The sequence below is a fragment of the Cornus florida genome, unplaced genomic scaffold (assembly GCF_030987335.1).
Source record: "Cornus florida cultivar Cherokee Brave unplaced genomic scaffold, ASM3098733v1 CherokeeBrave_3.0.0_Hap2_Chr07, whole genome shotgun sequence".
Lineage (NCBI taxonomy): Eukaryota > Viridiplantae > Streptophyta > Magnoliopsida > Cornales > Cornaceae > Cornus > Cornus florida.
The window spans coordinates 1,287,833-1,315,084 of NW_026775577.1; the positions used below are offsets into that span (position 1 = coordinate 1,287,833).

Below are 27,252 nucleotides of genomic sequence, written 5' to 3' on the forward strand. Positions count from 1 at the left end.
TAGAACCAAATCAAACCATTTAACCAAAGGAACCAAATCAAACCAAACCGTGTCTCACGGTTTGGTTCGAATCAGTTCCACGGTCCCTTTTTTTTTTCAAATGCATAACAATTAACTAAGTTAACCAACACATTCACAATTGTTAATATATTCAGAACTTTAATTCATTTTTTTCTGTCACTTCTGCCACAATTCAAAAAATCAACAAAATTCAGCCATTGTAAATAAAAAAAAAAATAAGAATAATCTAATAAATTGATAAGACATAAGAAAATTAAGTGTAGACTGTAGGATTGATAGTTGTTACAAACTTTTAAGTGATTTGAATTGTAAAACTATATATATATATAATTTAACATATATATAACTAAACAGTTCGGTTCGATCTAGTTTGGTGCTAAAGGATCTCAAACCGTGACCAAATTGTGTCTTTACGATTTCACAAATTTAGAACTGTATTGAACCAAAAGTTAGCAAATTGAACCAAACTGTCCGGTTCGGTTTAATCCAGTTTGGATTTTCAGGTTGATCGAATTTTTGTGCACCCTCTAACGATTATAGAGTTTGACAAGAGAAAATTCCTCATGTGTATGGGAATTAGGGAAGGAAGAAGAATTTCAATTTAATTGCCAAAGTTATGATTAAATTCTCCTAAGAGCAAAAATTTTAGTTTGTAATGCAGCCACCTTTGTCGTTAGCCAATAAAATAAATTCACCAAACCACAAAGACCAGCGAGCCCGTCTAGCTCAGTTGGTAGAGCGCAAGGCTCTTAACCTTGTGGTCGTGGGTTCGAGCCCCACGGTGGGCGTCAATTTTTTTCTCATTGAATTTGTCTTTGATTCTGGGCCTCGGATTGAATTTGTCTTTGATTCTGGGGCTGGGCCTATGAAAAAATGGGCCCAATAATTATATTAGTCTTGTGATTTCTAATAGCCCAACTGAAGAGGCCAGACGAAACAACTGGCCCAATATCCTTGATTAGTATATGCTATATAACGCCGGTGGACACGGTCCACACGAGTCGGCAGGAGCGTGTCTCTTGTGATGATTCCACGTGTCTTTCATCAAACCACACACAACATCCCCACGCAGTGTTGGGCTGCCGAACTCCAACCGTTCAACGACAAATTCGTTTACCCCCAAAGTTTCTCCATTTTACCAAACGAACCACTGTACACTACACAAAAAACCTGATCATCGTGATATTGATGACATCCAACCACAATCGAACAGCTGGCACCCAAAATAAATGGCAACAACGTAATTAATAAACCAAATGGTGTCGATTCCAAAATCGTTCTTTCCCTTAAACCTCATTTCCACATTCAAACCTTCTCCAAGTATCGCTTTTCTCTCTCTAACTAAAACCCCCACTTTCTCTCACTATTACCGCCGCCATGGCCGGACTCTGCCGCTTCAGAGTGGCAGCGCCACCGGAGACGCGACGTCGTCTAGGGCTCATCGCGAGCCGAGCCTATGGATCGGCGGCTGCGGCTCAGGTCTACTACGATTCCGACTACGACGATGAGCACGAGAGCGAACTGTGCCGGAATCGGCACCGGACGATGGAAGAGTCGGAGGGATGGGTGTCGGGAAGGGGAGTGCAGTGGGTGATCATGGGGGACCCACTCGCCAAGAAGCACTTCTACGCTGAGAGGCTCTCGAAGCTTCTAGAAGTTCCCTACATTTCCATGGGCACTCTCGTTCGTCAAGAACTCCACCCCCTCTCTTCTCTCTACAAACAGGTCACACCTTTCTCCCTCTTTGTTTTTGTTTAGCCCTTTGTTTGGTTGCCAAGAAATGAAAAGATTTTATGTTATTCATGTTTCCACAAAAATGTATTCTGTTCTTGACCATGACAATATGGTTTGTCTTGAATTCTGAGTTGTAACTAACTAAATTAAGAATGTATAGATAATCACAAATGTTCACACAGTGAGCCTTATATATGTGTGTCTTTATAAATTCCATTATCTTTATGATTAATAATTATCATGAAAGTTCTTATTGTCAATCTTCTGTTTAAATTGTGGCCAATATGCTATATTATCACTTATGAGTTGTAACTTGCTAAATCGAAAGTATATTGTGGTAATTATACTTGAAGACACAAAAGCGTAGGGAAAGTTTTTATTATTTTTTATTATTTTTGTTGTTGCTGGGACACTGAATCTGAGTTCTTGGACTACAAATCATCATAGTTGATGTGTGTGTATATATCATCCTTGTTTCTGTTTGTTTATGTGTTCCCCAGTGGTTAATAATTGACATCATACCTCTAATTTTCAATCATCCGTAAGCCCATAACTTTACTACTTCAGTGAAATTGTGATTTGCATAGCTGAGTAAAGCCTTAACCCCAACTACTTGGGTTTGGCTACATAAATTCTTTTTTAATTTGGAATTATGCACATAACTATTAGCTGCATTTTTCTATTTCTTCTACAATTGCTAATCTTGCAGTCCCATTTTGATCTATTTGATTTATTTAATTTAGATTGCGAATGCTGTGAACCAAGGGAAGCTTGTTCCTGAGGATATAATTTTTGGTCTATTGTCAAAGAGATTGGAGGATGGTTACTGCAGAGGTGAAACTGGGTTCATTTTGGATGGAATTCCTAGATCAAGGATCCAAGCTGTAAGTTAAAGCATTTACGTTTTGTTGCTTGCAATTTCTCGTTTCCTCTGTGTGTATAACTTGGCCTGAAGCGAGATAGACTCATTGAGAGTGAGCTTCCGTGCTACTCTTTTGGGATATATGCCATTTGGCTCCTCTCATGGATATAGTTTTTGGGCAACTGCAGCTGGGTTCAAAATGAAAGATATACATACCCTTCAATTGTTAGCCCCAATAGCCAAAAAGTTGACTGTTACTCCTATGTTCTTAGGTCACTTAACTTAACCTAATCCGTTGTCATCAATTATAGAAAATTGACTGAATAATTGAAGTGAGATAAGGAGGTGCTGTTGTTGTAATGCTAGGATATTGATAATACGAATAAGATATTACAATGTCCTGGAATTATGTTTAACAAGATCGTTTATGTTGATTGTACATGGTAGCAGGATTTCAGAAGAAATACTAAAATGTAGCTCTTCTAATTGTTTGTTTGCTACAGGAGATACTTGACCAAATTGCTGACATAGACTTGGTAGTGAATTTCAAATGCACAGAGCCCTGCTTGATGAAAAAACATCTGGATGGTGGAATTTATTCTCCTTGCCAAGAATTTCTTAGCACTGGAAACTATGGGTTAAAACTAAACCTTCAGTCAAAGGATGATCAGATAAATTCTTCCTCTGCCGCTGCAGAACATGCCTGGAAAGAGCAACTTCGTAAATATGCAGAGAAGGTAACCCTCATATTTCTCTCACCTAGAAACTATATGATGCCGAATTTGAAATACTTGTTTATGATGTTTGTTGGTTTGAGTACCTATAGCAATCATGTTCTCTTGAACTTGTCATCTATGACTCCTTTTTGTTTTGGATCTTATGTGCTATGTTTTGTTGGGTCTTGAGGACATTTTTCTCAGGATCTGACTTTTTGTTAAAGTTGAGACATTTACAGTCAAGTTGAGAAATGCGACTCTTTTGTTATTTTCTTCAGAAGTTCTTTTCTTATTTTTGTAACTATGGTGAAAGATATTCACATTTTTTAGTCATTGTTTTTTCAGTTCGAATGCAAGCTTGAAAGGATTTTTTGCTAATAGAATATTCTGTTTTTCTTTTAAATCAGAGCAAGCCTTTAGAAGACTACTACAGGAAGCAGAAGAAGCTTCTTGATTTTCAAGTGGCTGGTGCACCTGGAGAAACCTGGCAAGGTCTCTTGGCCGCATTACATCTTCAGCATATGAATGCCATCAGTTCTTCGCAGAAACTGACTGCATGAACTGTCAGATTAAGTTATCCATTACTTCCGATATGTTTTTATAGTAAATAGTAACCACATGAGTGTAACCTGGTCAGCTGGGAATTTACCTCTCTGATATCGAGGATTTTTGTTTACTGAGTGCAATGCATTTTGGTGTTGTAAGAGTTTTGTAATGCAGGAAGCTGAAAACATAAAGTATATCGGCATTTTGAGCATTAAGAGTTGAGCTAATTTTCTTTTCAATTTTTTGGCTTGCTTTTCCTGGTGTTTATTTATAACTTCTATGTTCATTCTCAACTGAAGTTGTTGAAGTTTGTATGCTGACTGCTATTCTAGCAGTTACTTTTTATTACTAACGTTGAAGTGTGTCAGACAAGTTTATATGCCTTATATATTAATGGGAAGGTTCATTTCATTAGCAACTACAAATTAAAGCCAGAAAGTCGGAGCATTTCATTAGAAGATAGCACTTATACAAAAAGCCACTGAGGTTACACCAATTAAGCATTGTTTTGTGAACAACAAAAGCAAATCTTTCATAGCGTTACTAGCAAAGCATTCTTTCACCCGAAACAATGAAGACAACCATGGATCTGAAGGACCATTACCATTCATGCCCCCTTCTTCTGAAGGAATAGATCAGTCAGAATGGTTGTGGACTCGAAGGAGGCCTTTACCAGCTCCAAACCCTGAAAAAACAAGACAAATTTATTGAGAGACCGTAACACAATTGCAAAGAAGCAAATCAAAAGAAGAAGATTCCAACAAGACCTTGCGCATGTCAACACTCACTGTCTTCTCTTGGAGACGAGCAACATCTTTAACATCAAAAGTGTTGAGGACAGTGACACTAGAAATGGTGGACAAAGGTTTCACCTCAAGATCATCCATCACCATGTAAGTCACCACATCCTTAACATACCCCTCACTGTTGTTATTAAACCCAAAACAAACAGTATTACTAGCAGTAGTGCGTCCATCATATGCCAGCTGCTTCAATAGAGGGTTGTGCTGCTTGGAAGTTGAGGCTGCAACTGGTTTCAAGAGTGAGTCCTTGGTCTGCTGGTTTTGTTGCAGATAGGTGTTACTAAGATTCTGCACGCTTTGGTAGATTTTAACGAAGGACCCACTCCTAGGAACCATGTCATGCTCCACCATGAGGCCCACAATGGAACCAAATGGAAGCTCAAGAAGTCCAAACAAGGAGTCCACAAAGTCCTTCCCAGCTTCAGCAAAAAGCACTTTATTTGTGTCCTTGTTTACAATTAGCTTCAAGCTTACTGCTGTTGTTGTTGTTGCCATCTAGACTGCTATGGAGTTTGAAAATGGTGTCTAGGTGGGGTTAAGAAATGTCTTGACATAAACCCTTTTTATAGATAGTTCCATTATTACTAGTACATTAATTACCACTATAATCTACTATCTACCACCTACCATATTCTTACATTAAATTAGACATTTTATTTCCAAGAACAAGGAAACTTACTAGTCATTAATCAATAGTTTATAAACTATAATAGTAATAAAGAACTATAATATCGAGTAGGTGGACTTTTTAGCTAATATAATTATTACGTATTATACTTGTGGCCTGTAACTTTCATTAGTTTTACTTCTGAACATTGTTTAAACTTGATTTTGTTACTCCAAATATTTGCTCTTAGCTTAGTGGAATAATATTTCATTCTTGAGTGAACTCTATGAATAGGTCAATATATTGATTGATTATGAGAGCCTATGATTGAGTGAAGATTACAAAAAATTATCATATGTTTCTAGCTATTTCTGAGTGACCTTGTTCACAAGTAGCTTCAAGCTTATCGTTGTTGTTCCTGCCATCTAGACTGTTAATGGTTGTTTAGGGGGTGGAGAGTAGAAAAACCTTTTTATAGGAAAAAAAAAAAACAAACCCTTGGGATACACTCCTTGATTTAAGAAATAGGTTTATATAGCATTACTCTTCCAAGAAGAATAATTTCTCCTCTTCCGAGATAGTTTCAGTTATTACTACAATGATTAAATTATCGATGTAATATACTTTTTACCACCTACTTTCTTCTTACATTAAATTGGACTTTTTATTTTATTTTTATCTCCGTTTGTTTTGACTTAAAAATAACTTAAAATAAAACCGGTCAATTCTTTCACATCTACTTTCCCTACCGTCTTCAAACATATTGGGGGAGAAATGTATCTGAGGAAGCTCTAATCTATAATGTCATCTACATCCAAGGTAAAGAGATTAAAATAAAAAAATGACATTTATAATTGTACATAATAAGCAGTACAAAATGTGAACAGGCTGCTGACAACTAAATTGTTGACGAGGACTCTTGGAAACTACTTGAGAATATTACATTTGTTGGTGATCCCCATTTTGGAATATAGTACACATTAAGATTCTGTTTGTTTGGATGTAAAATATTTTACATGAAAACAAATAGAGCCTAATTACGAAAGAAGATCATAGAAGTAATGTTTTGCATATTGACTTAAAATAACAACATTCTCCACTTAAAGCATCAAACCACCAATTTAAGCAGGTCCAAACCTTAATACAACGATGAGGTACTACAAAAGAGAGCCAGAAAATCAGAGTATCCAACTAGAAACAGCAGAAATCATTAGTCCATTTTTGCTGTTACACAGCTTAGCTTGGCTGATATACCAAGTTACCAACAAAGTATTGTGTTATCAAACAAAAGTAATCTTGCATAGCATTACTAGCAGAGCATCATTTCACCCAAAATACAAAGACACATATCTGTTTTAAGTTGTTGGATCTGACGCACCATTCAAGCTACCTTGTTTCGGGAGAAAAAGATCAGTCAGGACTGTGGTGGACTCGAAAGAGGCCTTCACCAGTTCCAAACCCTGACAAAACAACAAGAATGCACAATTAACACAATTATTTAGAAACCAGAACACAATGCTGTTACTCAAGACAACAATTGGAAAGATGCAACAAGACCTTGCCCATGTCAACCTCCACTGTCTTCTCTTGGAGAGCACCGACATCTTTGACATCAAAAGTGTTGAGGACAGTAACACTAGATATGGTGGACATGGGTTTCACCTCCAGATCATCCATCACCATGTAAGTCACCACATCTTTAACATACCCCTCGTTATTGTCATTATGCCCATAATAAGTATTACTAGCAGTAGTGTGTCCATCATATGCCAACTGCTTCAATAGAGGGGTATGCTTGGAAGTCGAGGCCGACCTTGGCCTCAGGAGGTTATCCTTGGTCTGCTGGTTTTGCTGCAGATAGTTGTTACCAAGTTTCTGCACACTTTGGTAGATTTTACCGAAAGACCCACTCTTAGGAACCATGCCATGCTCCACCATAAGGGCCACAATGGAGCCAAATGGAAGCTCAAGAAGTCCAAATAACAAGTCCACAAAATCCTTTCCAGCCTCAGCGAAAAGCACCTTCCCAGTGTCCTTGTTCACAAGTAGCTTCAAACTTATTGTTGTTGTTTCCATTTAGACTGTTATGGTGTACGTAGCAATCAGAATGGAGTTAAAATGGTGTTTAGGTGGGGCTAAAATTTCACACACATAATCCCAAAGATCCAGTTCATGAATAATAAATAAAAAAGAAAATCTTAACTCATTGTTCGTCATTCATAACCTGAGCGGAAACACTTTAACAAAAGTCAACCCGTACCGTATGGGTGAAGGTCACTCAACCAAACTTCTACTCAAATTCCATTAAAAAAAATTCCCAAGACAAAACAGAAAATGGGATGGTTGAGAATCTGCGCAACTTATACTTAAGAATTTATAGAAAATTCATTTGACATCAGTTGCTGTGTTATTTTGTCACACCCCAAAGGTAGGGTGTGACAATTAAAAACGTTCAAAAGAAAGTGGGACAGGAATCCAGTGTTGGAACTGAAATATACGCAGCAATTAATATTAAAATTCGTAGAAAATTCATTTCTTATCAGGGCAAATTAACTAAAATTCTTATGAAACTACACTTAAAAGATAAGAGGACTGAGCTACTCCCGGAAACTGATCGATTGTTTCCCAATCAAATTGGTTTATTAGGTGAAGGCGGCCTACACTACAGAAGAAAAACGTATGCTGAAAATAAACCTTTCAACGAGCTTTGGTCTTTTGGAATTAGTAAAAATAAAATTCCAAGGTTTATGTTTTTAGAAAGTAGACACCAAGGAGGGATTAAAAAAAAAAAGAAAAAAAAGAAGGTAAACTCAAGACTCCAAAAAAAGGTAAGGATCCTGCAGCTCCATATATTCTTTTTCAAGATAGATCTCTATTTTGTGTAATATTTTATTTTATTTTTATTAACAATTGAACAGGCTTCTATTTCTTTTAAGCAGAAAAAAATCCTTTTGATCTGAAAGTTCAAAATTATTGTCCTTAAGTTGCATTCTAAATAAAACATATGTCTTCTTGGCATCCTAGAACAAACAACCCAATTCACGCGTGTAAGGATGTGTCCCAAACCGTCCTTGTACTGAACCCAAAATACAGAACATATATATAAACACAACAAATTATCGCATCATAAAAAAATTACACCAATTATACAATGGATATTCAACATGCATGCAGTTTTCAGAAGAACATCAAGATGGAACAAGCCTTTTTCCTGACTGTAAAGAAATTCTATGAGAAATGAATAAATAACTCATGCACCATAAAACTTTTTCAAGAATTCCAAAAAGGAAAAAAATTTAGGGCACAACTCTTGCTCATTTAACATGGAAGAGGAAATGTTCAGGTTATAAAAAAAACAAAAACATCTTAAAACAAAACATGCTACCAAAGACGTACAAACAAAACATGCTACCAAAGACGGACAACAACTCGCCAAAGAAAGAAAAAGATGGAGAAAATCCCTCAAAAATACCAACGTTAGAGAAAGCTTACCAATGGATGATGAGAGTTCCTTCTATTTCTTCTTCTCTGGGCCTTTCTCAATCTCTTCCTCACCCTCTGCTTTCCTTTCCTTTGCCCAGCGTTTCTTTTTATTTTACCGGCAACGGAACAAGGCTGCAAGGCTTAGTTTTTAAAAAGTTGACTACTCCGTACAGAAATTATTTTTCAAATTAAAATTTTAACAATTTATTATAATACTCCGTACAAAAATTATTTTTTAAATTAAAAATGACAGTGTGTGAGGGGGGTAAGAATGGAATGTGAGGGGGCCCACCCACTTTGTCAAAAGAAAAAGAGAGGATGAGTGAGAAAATTCAAAAAGCAAAAGTGAAGAATGGGAAAAAAACAGTAGCTCATGTTATAAAGAAAGTAACCAAAACAAAAAAAAAAGTGTTAACCCCATGTTACGTTGCATTAAGGGGTCCTTTCCCACGTCATCCTAGACTATCGTACTATATTGTGTGGTGTATGTCGGTGGATTTAGTGCGTTGGAAAGACGTAAGGCTCAATTTTTGTACTAAAGTGGGCCCGCAATTGTTTTTTGTTTTTTTTTAATAAGGTTTTTTTTCTTATCACAAGGGTTTGTTGACGTCTGATTTGTTTTAAGCGTTTTATTTTTTATTAAAATATAAATTATATTTTTATTTTATAAATATTTTTAAAAAAAATCATAAAATATAGACAATTGAAATGACTTAACTATTCATAATAATTAAGTTTAAACAGATAACATATTACATAAGTAATATTTACGATTATAACATGTTGAGTTAAATGGTCATAAACGAGTTATACGGGTTGAACTATTCAACCCTGACTCGACACGATTTTATAACCCAAACCCATTTATACCAAACTTAAACCTTTTTAACTCTATCATGTTATCGTGTCGTGTCATAATTTGTCATCCCTAATTATAATGCTTAAAAGCAATTTAAAGTGAAAAAAACCAAAAATAAACCACAACAAAAAAATAAAAAAAGTTCACCGGTGAAAAGAAGCTGGGCCATTCCCTTTAGAAAGGAAAAAGCACTTTCAAATTCTTTTTAAAAATGACAAAAACAAGTGAGAAACATCTGGGCTCAACTGTAGGAAAGAAAAAACACAAAGACGTGATAGTTTGGGCCCATTCACAGCCTTGTATCAAGCTTAGTCTTGCTTCTTCTTTTGGGCCCAAGGCCTCATTGTATATATTATCATTATCAATCACCCCAAAAAAAAAAAAAAAAAAAAGAAGATAAAATATGAGTAGTGATAGATCTTTGGACTTCAATTACCGACTACTCTCCCGAATATAACGTAGTTGGGGATGAGTCGAAGAGAGATATTTACGGAATTTTTTTAAGAGTTCCAACGGGATCCAACTACATTGTATTCAGGTCGACAATTAAAATCGGAAGACCTATCATTTCTCATAAAATATTTATAGAATAGAAACATAGGGAAGAGGGAAATTGAGAAAATGTTGTCTATATTTTAATTACTTTTTCTATACTAGTATTCACTGTCATGGCTAATTAAAAAAAAAAAAAAGAATAACTTTATGAGATATGGTATTGATCAACATTGACACAATATATGAGCTCACGTAAAACTAGTCAATCCTTTCACATTTACTTTCCCTAATGTCTTCAAACATATTGTGGGAGAAATGTATCTGAGGAAACTCTAATCCATATTGTCATCTACATTCAAGTTAAAGAGATTAAAATCAAAAAATGACATTTACAATTGTACACAATAAGCAGTACAAAATGAGGACAGGCTGCTGACAGCTAAATTATGGGCGCGTCAACGGATTTCATGGCTGCAATAAGAAGGAATGTACTTGTAGCTAATATGTCATTCTGTCTTTGTGAAGTTACGACCGTGATGTAGAATCTGATTTTTGATCAGCATCAGCCGTGGCCTGCACTTGAGCAGCATATTGCAAGTTCCAAAGGACATCCTCGAAAGAGGGACGAGAAGATGACTCTGGCAATATGCATTTGTTGGTGATGGATATCACAATTGATAAGGACTCTTGTGAACTAGTCGTTAGCACGATTGGATCCACAATTCGTTGACGACCATCCTGGCTACCGAATGATGTCTGTGATTCATGAAAGCAGGTCTCAGAAATCTACCATCTAAAGCAAAATATTTCAGTGAAAATTCACATTCAAAGCAAAATATCAAAAAATGGCATTTCCTTTTTCTTTGAAGAAAAAGCTCTAGAATCTTGTCCAATTTTCAAGATAAATAAGTTCATGATCTCAATTGACATCAACTAAGACAAATTTTAACTCTGAGCTTCACTTAAATTTTACTGTAACAAAGTACATTGAATTTAATATTGACATCAGAAATTCAATTAATCACAAAGCTATATGAACTTCACTTGTGACATTAATTATAAACCTTAGTACTTGTCGTATTGTGAGAATTTACGAGAAAGATTCAGGGACCAAAATTCAAAAAGAATATCTAGATAGTGTTGATTAAGCTGAAAATGCATTTAATAGTAGCTTTAGCATACCATTTCATTTAGCAAAAATGCTTCTCCTTTTCCACTTACTGAAGGCCCCACAAGTGATTCAAGTAATACGAAACCAAAGTTATATACATCATCCGCTAACTTTGTCATATGCCTGCAAAATAAGCATGCCAAACACACAAATCTTTACAAATATATATATTGGAATATTCGTTGACCTGTTTGAGACTTAGAAACTGGCAAAAACAATAAACCATAAAACCAATTATCAGTATCAAAAAAATACTACAATAACCAGAGCTTATGATCCTTCACTGTAGAAGAATAAAGTGGATCCTTAAAAAAAGTGGCAAGGAAATAATAGCAGTGGCTAAAGGGGAGAGGTATAAAATGTTACTTGTTCAGGCCTACTATATAACTAGTAAACTAACCACCTCCATTTTGAATGTGTCAATTCCATCTCATCCACCCATGTCAAAAACATATATCTGTGAATATGTATGTGAAAAAAAGGTGGGTAAGCCCATTTAGTAGTGAAAAAAGGCAATCTCAATGTTGACCCCCCATTGTGTGAGGTGCTGGGTGGGGTGGGTTGAACACAGACCTAACATGTAGCATTTCTTTGCACAAAGGAGCTATGGACTCAATGAGCTCAACCCCAACATGCATTTGGATTTGTTGTATGAAGATAACATATCAACAATAAGATGCAATGCTATTGGAAAATCATGCATCCTAGTTCTGGAGTTCTGTATTTTTAATCTGCAGGCTCTATCATAGATTGTCCATTGATGGTAATTTCAGATATCAAATCTTGTTTACATAAAAATTAAATTAAATTAAATAGCATTCACTATGCACCCAACTGAGAACATTTCTTTAAGGAAAAGGTTTTTTTCAGAAGGATATTTACCACGATTTAGGGCCATCTCCCTTTGCCTACAAAATGAATAATACTTATGTCAGATATACCACTTGAAATCAAGAAATTTTTGAAATATGAACGAGGTAATCCAAATAATCAGGAAATATACCTCAAGTTTTTCACTTTCTTCTGTGATGATGGACATTCCATAATCGCTCAGCTTAGCAATCCGATGCTCATCAAGCAATATGTTATTTGTCTTCAATCGGTTGCTGAAAGAAGCAGGAATTACCCCAGTATGTAGAAAGTGCACAGCCTTGGCAACACCGATTAGGACCGCCAATCTATCCGACCATTTAAGAACCTTATCTGGACAATTTTCTGCAGCTACAAATATAGTTAGACAAAAGCTCTACAGCTTCCAATAAATATAGTTGCCATGTATTGAAGATTGTTGAACCTAAAGTTTTGAATGGTAAAATTGCCGATCTATATGCATCCTCCTAAACCATCCTTTTTTTCCCGAAGTTGTGTGTAGGCGGGAGGAGGGATTGTTGAGAAAATACAAGACCATGTGACAACATTATCCACCACCCCATGGCCCCCCTGTAGTGCTTTCCAAAGCCAGAAAAGGAATAATTACAAACTTGAAAGCAATCAGGAGGGTTAATAATGGGGGCCTAAGAGTCTCCCCAGCTGGAAACTCCATCTCCCTAAATTTTATATAGTAAAACTCAATAAAGTTCTGTCCAACTATTTAAGTTTGGATTGTCATTCCCATTTGGCCCTCTCCATGTATACATCTTCATATATACTTATGGTATATAATTAAAATATATCAATTTAATCCCAACCACAGAAAGCCTAAGAGAGCATTTCATGTCATTCCACTTGAGCTCTCATTATGTATGCATGTGGAATTTAGGTGAAGTGCCGACACATGAATATGAGAGAATGGGTGGAGAAAGCTCCATGGTTCTTTATTAAGTCGAACATGCGGTTCTTGCATGTGCATGTATGCATTCATGTATGGAAACTAGTTTGATAAAGTATATTATGTTAAACTGACCTGAGAGGTGAGTACGAAAATTCCCATTGGGCATATATTCATGTATAAGGAAGACCCTATTGGCAGTAGAATCTTGTACACCACCATCAATGCAATGACCCAAAAGACTAACCAGATGTGGATGGCGAAGCTTTGAGAGCAAATCCAACCGTTGTTTCAGGTTTTGAATTGAATATTTTTTAAACAAAGTCAGAGATCGTATGGCAACATAGGTCCCATTCTCTAATCTTCCCTTGTAAAGCTGAAAAGATTAATACAAAATGTTAAAGAGGTCCTTGAGCAATATATCTAAATGCTTAATTATATGCATTAAATAGCAATGATACATGTCATCTTACTATCAATGATGAAGGCAAAACAATTAAGAAGGGCTTTTAAATGTATTCTTAGCTCACAAGTATTTTTTATTTTTTTTCATAGTTGGTACTCACACACACATGCCTCCACTGAGGCTTGAACCCCTAACCTCCCTTTGGAAGGTAAGGGGCTGATACCGCTAGGCCACTGGCCCATTGGTAGCTCACAAGTAGTTAGGCCTATTGCCAAGTGATCTTAATTCATATCAAAGAGTAGTCCTATCCAACTCTGGATAGATGTGCAAAGTCTTCGCAGTATGACAACCACTTTGTGTGGTGATTTATTGCAACTAAATGATCTGCCCTTTCCATGAATCAGTGTGTCAGGTTGAATCAGATCATGTAGAGGAAGCAATTCTACAGAATGATTGTCATGATCCATTACAGATATATTTTTGGTCTTTCGGCAGCCAGGGCATGTTAAGTCGTATCTTATCTTCATGTAACTGGAAGTAAACAAGGAGACCTCCAGAAATAACTTGCTACTTTCAATACCTTATGTCTAGAAGAGGAATCCAAATGCTAAATGATCATATCACCAGAGCTTCACAATAAATTTAGTAAAATTAAATAAAAAAACAATCAGCAGCTGCTTAAATGAGTTGCAGAAAGTGGCTTTAAAAAAAAAAAAAAAAAAAAAAAGTGGTATGTAGTTGTTCCTGCTTTATACAGTATAATCATTTCCATGTGTGCTAAGAAGATAATTAAAAAAACACCATTGAAGTTATATAAGCCAAAATGAAATGTTCAATACCTCGGAAGATTCAACCCTCATCTAAATTCTTCATGCTTCAAGCTTTTCATTTAGATTTTAAATCAAAATTTGGCACTTCTGCCTTTAAAGGCAGTCATCACCATTTCTATGTTCACATTGTTCACAAAAAAGATAGAGAAAGAAGGAATAGAAGTTCTTCCATATTGATTTCTAGAGTGAGAAATTTGGGTGTTAATCAAAAGACTCAGCTAACCCACTTCTACTCGGTCACAAAAACTCTATTTCCAAGCTCCTCTCTGTCCTTCGATATTACCACACAGAAAAATAACAAGAGATGTTCAAAAATTTAAATAGTTTCCAACCTTTTGCGGTGGAAATTGCCCTCGTCTATCACTAGTTAAAGATTTTCCATATATGAATAGTTTAATTGCCACATCCCTAAAAAAGATAGCAATTGGTTGAAAAATATTCACAAGAGGTGCTCAATGTCACCAGTTTCTCTGCCAAGAGCATCTTTATGCTCACAAAAAGGATTTTCATCTCTCGGTATGTCTCCATATCAACATTATAGGATTTCAAGATTGAGATTGGGACATTAGTTACATGTGTGGGAAGTTTCTCTAAGAATGTGCCTTAAATAGGACAAGTAACTTATGATTCATTCATCTTCTTATTTTTGGTTCCTATTATATCAACCACTAGAATCCACCCATCCATATGTAAAATTGTACCCATATCAGTTCTAAGGTCACAGATTCTGAGGGGAAAACACAATGCTTGCCATCCCCCACATCCTGCCAAAAGAAGAACTACATAACAAATAAGCATGTGTAATTTTTTTATTGCACAAACCTTATGGCATTTGCAGTCTCTTATTAGTAGCGTGATGATGCTGCCACTGTCTATAACATGGCGGACCATATAACTTCCTCTCCTTTTTGCACTTTTATTTTGTGCAATTCTTTCTCTACAGGTTTTATTGCTTTCCTTATGCTAAATTACTATTCATTCCCACCCATCTAAAGAGCAAAACAACTTTGGAGTAAATTTAAATGTCTGAAAACACAAAACACACATTAGCTTTCCCAATATTGAGAGAATATTTTGCATTGCAGTAATTTCACAGTTTACTAGTTTTTTGTTTTGAATAAATAGTTCTTACTCTTACAGGTAGGCAAGAACCATGATATAATAATTATAAACTACAAAGTGAGCTCACCACAACGTATGTTTCTATAGGAGATTCACAATCCAACCTAGCTGCTATGGGCTTCGTTGGTTCGGTTTTCAAAAAACAGCTCTCAAGAACTAATAAAACAGAAAATAGTTCTCTTTCTGTTTTTCTTTATTTCTCATCCAACTCCAATCCTTTTCGGGAAATCAATGTCACTCATTGTAGCATTATGAATATAATTCTCGTGATTCATGGTAAAACAAGAGAATGACCATCTTAAAATAATTTGATCTTCATCAACTGCCAAAGCATACTGAAGCTATTCAGGAGTACCTTGCCAATGGAGCCTTCACCCAAGAATGTTGATTGATCAAAATTGTTTGTGGCATCACCCAACTCTTCTAATGAAAACAATCGGTATGCTGGAGCACTTTGTGCCCCAAATTTCACTGCTTGAGAAATGAGCCCTGAAGCAAATGGAAAAAACAAAGTGTTTATGAAATCCCCCACACACTTGTGTGAATCTGTAATAAAACTTCTTTTAGAAATTCTGAGATGTGAAACTGAAGTCATATGGGGCACATAAATAGCTTACATTCAAACAGTAATGAATATAATAACACTAGACTCTAACAGATACACAACTTACTGGCATTTGCAAGGAGCTCGGAAGAAATCCCTGATTGTGAATTATCTTGAACAACCTTTTGCGATGAACGCTGCTCCAATATTCCTTGAGAAAAGTTTTTTCTATACAAAATGAGAAGCCCAAAAGCCAAGAGTATCAGAAGAATAACAGTTCCCCCAATGACACCGACTAAGACCCCTATATCTTTTCCTTTCCTCCTTGTATTGCCTTCGTTGCAATATGACTCTTGATGTTGATGTTGAGTATCAATGGACAAGCAATTCCCACCAAACTTAACTACTCTGTTATCATGAGAACTGAGCAAGCAAGGAGGAAGTGCACCAATCAACCTGTTCGAAGAAATATCGACATACCCAAGTTCGGCCCCACAGCTCAGATGGTTGGAAAGTGTCCCACTCAGCCTATTGGATGCTAAATTCAAATAACTGATGTTTGGCAAAGAGAATAATGCAGAAGGTGGTGTTTCTCTCAGATGATTGAATGACAGATCAAGGTGTTGAAGCTGGTTTAGCTTGCCAAATTGTTCAGGAATCTTACCCGAGAATGAGTTCTTGCTCAAAAGAACAGTAGCCAATCCTTCGGGCATGAGTGGTAATTCAGAATCCAAATGGTTCTCTCTTAAATCCAATAAATGTAGACTAGTTAAGGTACTCAAATCGGGCAATTTACCAGAAAGCTCATTGTGAGACAAGGCAATGTCAGTGAGTTTTGTAATTTTGCATAATGAAGAAGGAAAATGACCCTTCAACTGATTGTTCTTCAAGCTCAAAATTGTGAGATTCGACAACGAATCCAACCAGTTAGGGGCAGTGTCATTGAAAAAATTGCTGTCTAATGTCAAAGTGTGAAGCTTCACCAGTCTAGATAACTGAGGTGGAATGGCACCAAAAATAAAATTTGAACTCATATCCAGAAGTTCAAGTGAAGATAACCTATGAATTTTTTCAGGAAGTGGTCCCCAAATACCCAAAGACACTAAACTAATAACCCTTAAGCTAGTTAACCTTGTCAATGTTACTACAAAAGAATCAATAGAGAAACTCTGAGATAAAGTTTGATTGGGAACTGCAAATCCATTGAATTCACTAACCTTGCCAAGCTTATCTCCCATAATTTTGAGCTCTGTGATGAAGTCGTCCTCGCATGTGATGCTCAAACGTGGAGTTGGCAACACATTACACAAATCCCCATTGTAATTTTCCCAAATTTGCAACTGTAAAGGGTACTCCAAATGCTTCCTTAGTTGCAGAAGAACTTGAGTTTGATAGGACTGTAATTGATGGGTACTTGAAATACAGAAAAACCATGAAAGAAACACTATAGCAAAGAACTTCACATACCCCATTAGACAAGTCCTAAGTAAAAGCTTCAGATTTCACAACGGTGAACAAAACCCTAGAGTGAAAACAATTCTGTAGAGTTCACACGAAACAGAGACAGAACCCTCAAAGTTCCTTAACCAGAATCAGCAAAAAAACAACCCCATGAGAGATTTCACCTTGAAATTTTGCTCTTTCAATGAACTAGGACAGACCCAAGTAAACATTTGTCTTTTGTGAAGAATTTGAAGTCCTATCTCAGATGCTCATAGGACGGACACACAAGGTATACTAATTCATTCACAACTTCCAAATTAAAGAAAACCCAGCAAGCATCAACAACCCAAATCTGAGTAAACGACGAAAAAGGGACGAAAAATCCACATGAAATTTTTAAAAAGTCTTACAACTTGGTCAGAAACCCATTGGCCATTAAAGGAAAACATACGGACATGAACGGACAACCTCTATTCCTCCGGCAAAGAAGTTCTGTGCAAATGTCCAGATTTTCCCGGAAAATTGAGAACATAAAACGAAGGAAAATTGAAAAATAGCTACAGAGAAGGCATGAGACAAATTTTGGGAAGAGAAGAGATTGTGTACATGAATGTGGCTACGGTTAAAATAATTGATTGAAGTGAAGCTAATGGAGGTAGTTGAAAAGGCTGTACAGATATCGATAAGGCATTTACTAGTGCTAAAATTGTAGAAGATGGATTTGTGAGGTCTCTGACATTAATGGGTTTGGAGTTGGTATTTCCACAAAAAGGACAATGAGTTTTGCAGTGTCTGTGTGTGTGAGAGAGTTGTAACAGATTAAAAAAATGAGAAAAGAAGCAAGTGACACTGTGATTCTAGAGAAAGAAATGCAAGTAAATGCGTCTGGTTTTTTGCATTATTGTTGAATGTCGGTAAAGTCCAAAGATTATCTTATAATCACAGAAATGCCATTTCTTTTATTATTTCAGCTGAAAAAAAAACTACTCTGTATAACAATTTTCTGTCAGTGAGAAAACAAAATGTAACTCAAAAAATTTGATTGATTGAGTTTTTCTAAAATCATTGTCTAAAAATAAAACTTGGTAAAAAAGAAGAAGATATGTATAGATATAACTTTTTTATGAGTAAAACGCTAATGCTTGCCATCTGATTTTAAAAAACTTAATAAATTAAGGTATTCTCGCATATTTCATAACCTATTAAAAAAAAAGAAATTAATATTATCTCTCATTTGAACTAAGAACGCATTTATTGTGGTATTATTTTTTTTTTAATTTTTTTTTTTTTATAATCGTAAGTGTTCAGGCCAGCTTGCGCACATATCGACTAATCTCTTGAGGCCCTGAAGTTAACGACCGGGTATGCCTCTAGTGGCCCTGCGGAGATTCGAACCGGTGATCATTTGGGAGCAAACCCAAAGCCTGACCAGCCTACCATTGGGTTAAAATTTAAAGTACTACTAAACACAGTCGCACAAGTAACTGTGCATTCACATTCGCACATATGATTAGTTGAAAAATTCAATTATAGAAGTTGTAATTAATGCTTCTTTTTTATTTATTTTTAAATTATAAAACTTTAACTTTTAAGATCAAATTATCATTTTATATTTCTTCTTTTTTTTTTTTTCTATCCTACTTGTACGTATACACTTATATATATAATCATCATTCTTCTTTGCTTACCTACCTTATTCTTTTCTCTCTTTTTCTTTTTTCAATTGTTTTTAACTATATATATATATATATATATATATATATATATGCTCACCGTGTGAATGGTTACTCACTGTAAAAAATTTATGTGAATATATATATATATATTTATATATATAAGACAAGTGAGCAAAAAAAAGAAAGAAAGTAAATAATGAAGTATAGCCATATATATTCAATCAGGAAAGAAAGAAAAAAAAAAAAGACAATTATTAAAAATAAAGAAAAAAAAATAAAGTTAAATATATATATACCAAAGGAAAGAAGGAAGGTTATTAGGTATCAACAAAGAAGAAATAATTTAAAAAAGGTAATTTGGTCTTAAAGTTAAAGTTTTAAAATTCTAAAACATTAGGAAAGACACATTAATTACAACTTATTTTTTAACCAATTAAATGTGCGTCTGTGTTTAACACCCCTCTAAAATTTATGCATAATAAAAGTGTTTGTATGTCGCCCTTCTAAGTTCAGAATATGAATATGAAGTAGAACAAAAACATCTAACAGTAAGAGTTAATATTTTAACCAAGAAATTATCTTACAAAATTAGTAGTAAAATTTATGTTCAAAAAATATGAAGACTTGATTCAAATACAGTCTGTCCACATTTGTCATTTCACAAGCACCAACTTCTGCTGAGCTGAGCATCTCGGAATCAGTCCAAATGAAAAGGTTGCCAGTGGGAATTGGGCTGACTGTCATAGGCCCTATATCTTCAGAAAAATGGGCCCACCAGTGACTGCACAGGCTGTACTGAATGCGAGGCCACGTTGCAAGGTAACGGTCGTTAGCATCCCCATGATGGTAAATCCATATAAACTAGGCCCACGCGCATCTACGTTTCGTGGGATGCCTCTCTGGCCCACTGATCCTTTCTTTAAATTTGTTTTCTTTTTCAAATATTTACAAGCCATACATCTAATAATTAAAAATATATTTTTATAATCTTTGTTGAAACAAAATTATATATAAATAATTAAACAAAAATGTGAATACAAGTTTGTTGATGTTTTGGAGTGAAAAAAATTGGAGAAGTTTCTGGATTGCTTAGTTTCGTTTTTTGAGAACAAATTTTAGTTTTTTTTAGGTTAAAAAATTAAAAAATTATACAAAAATCTGATTAGTTAACAAATTTTGAGAATTGTTTTATAAAAATTTAGTTAAAAATAAATCATTTCTAAATAACTATATTTTATTAGTTCGTAAAAATAATTATTTTTATTTTTTGAACTCTTAAAGAGTTATTTTTGAGTAATAAATCAAGTAAAATCTTCATTTCATTTCTCTGTTCAGTATGTTTAATATAATTTTCTTTCACGCGCCTGAAAAGAAGAATAAATAAGTATGCAAAATTTTTTTGAGGTATGGATGGACCAAATGAAACAAAAAGCAATGTGTGCTGTCTTGGTCCAGACAAAATGGTAAGTTTGCTTTGGACTTTCTTTTGAGAAAGATTATCATGTCTGAAACTCTGTGTATTAAAAGTAGACACCCAACTATTTAAAAGCCCCTCTGAGATACCTAGTGTTGAAAAAAAAAAAAAAAATTGTATTACCAAAGGAGCATTTAGTTAAAGTTCTATTTAACAAACACAAAAAATAAAAATAAAAATAAAATGTAATTTATAAATAAATTAAAAAAAATGGAACAACTATATATATATATATATAGTATTTTATTTGAATTTGACATCTTACATATAAGAATGGAATAGCCTGTGGTACCACATCCCAAGAATCTCTCAACTATTTAATGATCAGTCAGGTAGATTCCCCTAAGTTACATAAAGTGGGGAGCGAGAGCGAGAATAAATTCGAAAGCATAAATATGAGAGCGATAGAATTAAGTCATAAATAATGAAAATTTGAATCAGAACGGGTGTGTGCTTGGAGCGTCAAAGTAACACCGGTTAAAAAGAATTATGTAACTTAAGATCTCTTATCACATTCCAACGGTTTAGAGCCCCCGTGGTAGCAGATCGCTAGTAGAATTTTCCCTTATGCACAAAGAACTCCTTTCGAATTGAGCAAGACGGTTGATTGGAGGGCATAAGGGTAAATTTTATTAATTTAAAGCATTGAAAGTACAAGATTAAATAATTAAGAAAGTGAGTCAAAAAGATGCCTAGATATCAATCTTTAATTTAAGGTTGAGCTAAGCTTTATATTTAATATGATTAGTTGGACCCACATCCTCCTAAGGAAAGAAAGTTCCACAAGTAACGTTCATGTACTGGTAAATAAATAAATAAATAAATAAATAAAGGTGCACAAAATGGCATTATATTGTATACATGCTCCAACATTACACTTCACATTGTGTGCATAAATACCAAAGTACCAGTCAAAAGGTTACGCAAAAATAGCATTAATTATAAAGAATCTAAATTAAAACATAACTCATGTGCTGTTGCGACATGAAGTAATGTTTTATTGTTTTAGATCCAATGATTTTTTTTTTTTGGCATAATTAACATATTATATTAAGGCAACGATGAATGATTAAGAATATAATTTAATATTGACAACAAAGACAAACATGTAGTAAAGGATAAAATACATATTATTATGACCTTTCTTAAATCCATTAGCAGGAGAAGTCAGTAATGATATTATATTATAATAATATATTATATTATATTTTATACAAAAATATAACAAAATTATCATTTTATAAAATTTCGTGAACAGAAAAGAAAATGTTAAGAGTGGTCAATAAACGTTTAAAATTTTATCGGTATTTAATTTGTCCAAACTTAATCACTGTAACTTGCCCATTATTAAACATAAACTTCACTATTCAAATAACCTATATAATTTTTAGGGAGAAGGGTGAAAATGATGCTGCCCTACAAATGATCCAAGGTTTAAGGCATGAGACCATAGAATGGGAAGCATACGGGGACCCGTGTATGAAAAAGAGTTGCATGTTACAATTTAACAAACACAAGTGGTCCAAAAACTTGTATACTTCGTAGTGTATCAATGCATCAATTGCAACATCAAGCCTCGAGAACTTTATAATAAATTTTGAATTGAAATGTCAAACTTTTATAATAAATTTTGGATTGAAATGTCATCCGTCCAATTTAGCTGTATCCATTCAGTCATGTATAATAATATTAATAAACAATATAAAAATGCATCATGAAAGCCTCTATGCATAGCAAAACTCACAACTATATAGAAACCAAAATGCTAATTTGCATTTGTGTAAGTCAATTGTGTTTGATATGATGCTAAACATTAAAAGGGTGTACTGACCTGCTCCAGTTGGTACATTTTACATCTCCAATAGGCATTAATATGAGATTCAAAGGCTGCACTGGGAATACAGATTTTTGCATACCATGATTTTTGTGTCTACTCCATATATGTGTGTGTGCGTGTGTTTGTGGTGTTCACCACTTGACTGGTTTTGTGGGGACTCCAATGGGGATCACATCCAATTTATGAGCTCGAATAGATTTGGTAAAAATAAGATTCTCCTCTAACAATGAGCTCTAAATAAACTTGGTAACAAGCCTCAACAGGGAGGGTAACAAAGATATCAGAAGCAACGCCAGCCAGAAGCAACGGTGTTGATGGAGTCAAATGAGTCCCTAAGATTAGCCATCACCTATCTTGGCGAGGACATCTGCACACTGATTGCTCTCTGAGAGTGTTGCTAAGGTGACACACTACGACTTTGGCCTGCAGTCAGAAATGGGAACTCTGTGAGTGAATCCACATTGTCATCGTATTTAAGGATGGCAGAATTCTGGCTGTGCTATTGTCCAGTGAAGACATCGAACCAATCAGAATAAAACATGCACTCTCTAGACAAGTCGGTTCTCATACCACCACTATTCGTTGGAGAAGAAAATATAGAAGTTAAAATAAACCAAATAGATCTTTCTAGGTTTCTTATCTTTAGCTTTCCTAACCATGGCGTCAATGAACGCAAAATATTAAAAACTATGATCTTCATAAAAAATGGATTTGGACAAAATAACTACTATTAGACTAAATTATATATTCTCCTGCTTATCAGCATTAACCATTAGCACTATATCAGATATGGATGGTATTGACCCTGTATTTCAAGGCCATTTCCCATCTAACATGGGATTCCTTGAGAGGGTATTCTTTCCAAAACAGCTCTAAGCGCCAAATCTTCGTCGTGCCAAGGACTACATGTCTCCTTTGAAATATCAGCCACTAACCTCAAAATTTCTCTAGAATCCTTGATCACATAGACAAAGTGAGACCAGTGATAGGACTTCTTCCAAGCTCCATTAAAATAGACCATCCAGCCATCATTGCGTCCAAGAAAGAAATTTCCCTCATAAAATTACATCTGACTACATAGTAGAAGAAGAACGATCAATGACACCAAAAGTAAACTCTGGACCAAAATTACTCAAAATCAATCAATAAATTATTTTTCTGCATTTATATCTAATTGCAACCTCTATAGAGCCTAAGAAATAAATACACATTGTCTACGAAAATACCTAAACCAATAAAAAAACTATAATAATTTAAATCTTAGAAGAAGAAGAAGAAAGAAAGAAAAATATAGTGGGGGGACAAATAAGAAATATTTGCCAGATTTTGTCAGCAACTTCATGATGGCCAAGGAAGGTGGATCAAAAATATCATTTCAATTTTCGGTTTGTTTGTGGGAGCAGAATAATGGGCAAAACAAAAGGGATTATCTCAAATACTGGAGAATAAATTAGGAAACTGATCATTCAAACATATTTTGTTACCATTTGTGACCTAGAAATAAGAGAATATTACTACAGGAATATGTAGTTCACCATAAGAAAATTTCTTCCTTGCCAAATATCAAAAGAATCAAATTAAAGTGGAACAATAAGTAATAAATTACAAGTGTAACCAAAAAACCTGAGTAGTGCAATGGTAAAAGTTACGACTAGTAAGTGTGGAAACCAACAACCGTGTGTAGGTGGGAGATACACTGGGTAAGGCCGTTTAGAATATGTAACAAAGAATGAATTTAAGGTCTTTGAAACCAAATCGAAATGATCCATGAGACTGTTTTCCACTTTTCCTCAATTCAAATATCCATACCCAATTAAGCTAGTTCTGGTCGGTAGCATGCTGCATATAACTTCAAAATATACCAATCAGAAAATGTGAGCCCTAAGTTCTTCTTTCATCGAAAAATTGCATACTAATAGATCTCTCATATGCAAAAGTTAAATCCAGAGATAAAGTTTTACATAATATATGAACGAACAGACAGGTTAGGACACCTAGCCAAAAAACCTCATTGAACTTATTAGAGGATTACTTCTTAGATGGCAGACCTTAAATGCAGCCAAATCATTTTAGTAGAAAGTCAAATACACCATATTTTTAGTCCCCTGCTGTAGCCAGCATATCTAGCAGTTACTCACTTCTCTGATTGCACGTTGTCCTACGATCTAGTATTGAATCCTTGAAATCCTATTTCACCTTTGTACGCTTTGATTACCTCAGGAGCTACCTCCTTATACTTGGTCAAAAACCTGGTCTCAAAAATCTTTTTCTTACAAATTAACACCCAAACCACTTCTACATCCTTCCTAATCAAACCCTTTGACATCAGAACTTGCAGAACAGAACATCTTGGGATGATTCTCCTTTCCAAACTAGTTAGAAAAAGATTTGGGCATTTAGCAGTATCTGATGCTCTTAACCCCGCCTTATTCACGAAGAAATCCATCAGTTTCTTGATCTTCTTCTCTGAGGTAAGCATACATCCCGGTTGCACTTTGAATGCCGAATTAAATTGGCTTTCGGACCAACCAAAGCTCATATAAGCTTCCTTCTTCTTTTCCCAATTTATTTTGCTAATTGTTGACATTGCACGGACAGCCAATAAGTATGATCTACTTTTGGGATCAAAACCCATTTCTTTAACTGCATCAGTAATCTCTTTAAACACATCAACTCTCACCGTTAGCGCTCTAGGCTGCAACATAAACAATTTTCCAATATGTGATTCAGGCACACCATGAGCCCGCAAGGCGTAGATGTTTGGCAGCATAACTTTTTCAGTGCTGCACCGACCGCTAGATTGCTTAAGGGCACGAATTAAATCCTCATTTGTGCTAATGTATTGCTTAAGGAAATTAATTGTGGGTTTGATTCGGTTTTCTAAACTGCCCTGTAAGATGCTACTTGAACAGAGACAACTAGGCAAATCAGGTCCAAAAATACCCAATGATTCAAAATACTCAATTTTGGGTCTCAAAATTCCCTCCGGATCAGCCAAAATAAATTTTGGGTATGTAGAAAATAGGCGTGAAATATGATTTTCAGTGAAGCCATGCGACCTTAGGAGCTCAAGAACCGAGTCCGATTTCACTGTGCTTTTAATGTTGATCTTCTTAGAAGCTGAGATAGCAGTTTCTAAAGACAACCCACACGACTTTGTGAGGTACGAGACCGTGAAAGCTTGTTTCTCTGTGAAATTTGAGTTGTTTGCAATAGATTGGGTTTCGAAAAAACGAACAAATGTGGGTGTAATATGATTGATTCTGTGATGTATGAGAGTGTCGCATATGAAATGAAAGATGGGTGATACAGACTTACAGGATCTGAAAGCCATAGGGTTGACCGATTTGAATTTTAGCCCTCTGTCCCGTGCTCGATCTTCCACAAGTTTCAGAGAAAACCCTAGTGAGAGAGCTAGCGAGAGAGTGAAAACCCTAGCGAGAGTGAGAAACGCATACACCCCTGTAAAGCGTTTAGTAAAATTTTCGTCTTTTTTTTTTTTCAGTCCCAAACAAATAGAAATATAATTTTATTTTTTTAATAAAAACATAAAACAAAAATAACATTTATAGTAAGGTTGTGTTTAGTAAAAAAAAATGTTTCTTATTTTTTGTTGTCAACTTTTAAAAAGACAAAACGAAATAAAAATCTCGTTTAATAAATAGTTTTTATTTTTCTCTAATAGAAAATGTTTTCAATTTTTATGAAGAAAAGAGAAAACATAAAAATGATACTTCTTATATTTTTGACACTATAGCACAAAAACGTTTTCACTAATGTTACTACACGGGCACTATTCATTTTAAGTAAAATTCATATTATTTGTGTTATATACTAAGTTGCATATTAAATCTTAATAAAAATATATATTTTTAATATACAATATATTAAATATTGTATATTATTTTTTATTTGATAAAAATATATTTTAATATATAATATATTAAATAATAATGTAAAATATTTTTTGTGGCAAAATAAATTTTTATATAATATATAATGTCATTAAATTATTAAACAGTAGATATTTTATATTATTATATATCATATCTATATTATATTATATGTAAATATTAAATTATAATTAATTTATAATATTATAACACAATATATATTTTATTACATATAAGATATATTATTTAATATTTTTTACTCATAATAAATTATCATATGTTAAATATATTATATATCACATAATAAATGTATACATCATGCTTATACATGTATTTTGCTTTTGCCACAATCTTAATAACAAAAAATAGAAAATAGTGAAATGAGAAATTTTTTTTATTAAGAGAAAATAAAAACAAATTAGTAAACATAATTTTTGTGTTTATTTCTCTTTTTTAACAATTGACAACATAAAACAAAAAATATTTTCGGTTACTAAACACACCCTAAACTAGGCATAAACTGGATCATCTATTGTTTGGGCTGCAAAAGTGCAATGGGCTCACATCAAGGGTCCAAGAGGGGCTGCAAAAGTGCAATGGGCTCACATCAAGGGTCCAAGAGAGAGAGAGAGGAGGTTTATAATCACATCATTTGTTTGCGTATTTTTAGAACAACGAAAAATAAATAAATAATGTTGATATGCACATTTTAAAATAAACTTGCATTTTAAAGAATCTCTGTTATAATTAAACAAAGTTTGTCATGACTTAGGAATAAAAATTCGTAAAAGAATTAACAAGACAAGAGAAAGATGTTGAAAAGATTTTAAATAAATTATGAATTGACCAACAAAACAGACCTGTACACATTAATCTCATGTATTAAAGACATATCATCCAACTAACAACTCATATCTTTTTCCTTGTATCTATCATTTAAAACATGCCACATAATTCTTTAA

General features: G+C 34.4%; 4 protein-coding genes and 1 non-coding gene across 7 annotated transcripts; 2 read left to right on the top strand and 3 right to left on the bottom strand.

The window, feature by feature from the left end:
• The first annotated feature begins 736 nt into the window (after positions 1-736).
• On the top strand, positions 737-809 carry TRNAK-CUU (transfer RNA lysine (anticodon CUU)). The gene has a single exon. It is a non-coding gene; the product is annotated as a tRNA-Lys (tRNA).
• A 498-nt stretch (positions 810-1,307) lies between these two features.
• LOC132315667 (probable adenylate kinase 7, mitochondrial) lies at positions 1,308-4,118 on the top strand. Its single transcript, XM_059814008.1, has 4 exons — positions 1,308-1,746; positions 2,499-2,639; positions 3,121-3,354; positions 3,741-4,118. Exons 1-4 carry the CDS (start codon positions 1,399-1,401, stop codon positions 3,891-3,893), a joined length of 876 nt encoding a protein of 291 aa, XP_059669991.1. The 5' UTR covers positions 1,308-1,398; the 3' UTR covers positions 3,894-4,118.
• Positions 4,119-4,310: 192 nt separating this feature from the next.
• LOC132315668 (uncharacterized) lies at positions 4,311-8,925 on the bottom strand. Of its 2 annotated transcripts, XM_059814010.1 has the most exons (4): positions 8,782-8,925; positions 6,847-7,370; positions 4,647-6,749; positions 4,311-4,564 (listed from the first exon to the last, which is right to left on the bottom strand). In XM_059814010.1, exons 3-4 carry the CDS (start codon positions 5,175-5,177, stop codon positions 4,487-4,489), a joined length of 609 nt encoding a protein of 202 aa, XP_059669993.1. In that variant the 5' UTR covers positions 5,178-6,749; positions 6,847-7,370; positions 8,782-8,925; the 3' UTR covers positions 4,311-4,486. The 2 variants fall into 2 exon arrangements, with proteins under 2 accessions (XP_059669993.1, XP_059669992.1); XM_059814009.1 differs by lacking the exon at positions 4,311-4,564 and having other exon boundaries at positions 6,368-6,749; positions 8,782-8,907.
• A 1,444-nt stretch (positions 8,926-10,369) lies between these two features.
• Positions 10,370-18,254, bottom strand: LOC132315669 (probable inactive leucine-rich repeat receptor-like protein kinase At3g03770). 2 transcript variants are annotated; one of them, XM_059814013.1, is made up of 7 exons: positions 16,095-18,254; positions 15,779-15,912; positions 13,201-13,441; positions 12,301-12,512; positions 12,180-12,205; positions 11,309-11,420; positions 10,370-10,882 (listed from the first exon to the last, which is right to left on the bottom strand). In XM_059814013.1, exons 1-7 carry the CDS (start codon positions 17,437-17,439, stop codon positions 10,652-10,654), a joined length of 2,301 nt encoding a protein of 766 aa, XP_059669996.1. In that variant the 5' UTR covers positions 17,440-18,254; the 3' UTR covers positions 10,370-10,651. The 2 variants fall into 2 exon arrangements, with proteins under 2 accessions (XP_059669996.1, XP_059669995.1); XM_059814012.1 differs by having other exon boundaries at positions 12,301-12,518.
• A 6,301-nt stretch (positions 18,255-24,555) lies between these two features.
• On the bottom strand, positions 24,556-25,731 carry LOC132267508 (transcription termination factor MTERF5, chloroplastic-like). Its single transcript, XM_059768664.1, has one exon. It carries the CDS (start codon positions 25,729-25,731, stop codon positions 24,556-24,558), a length of 1,176 nt encoding a protein of 391 aa, XP_059624647.1.
• Positions 25,732-27,252: the final 1,521 nt, after the last annotated feature.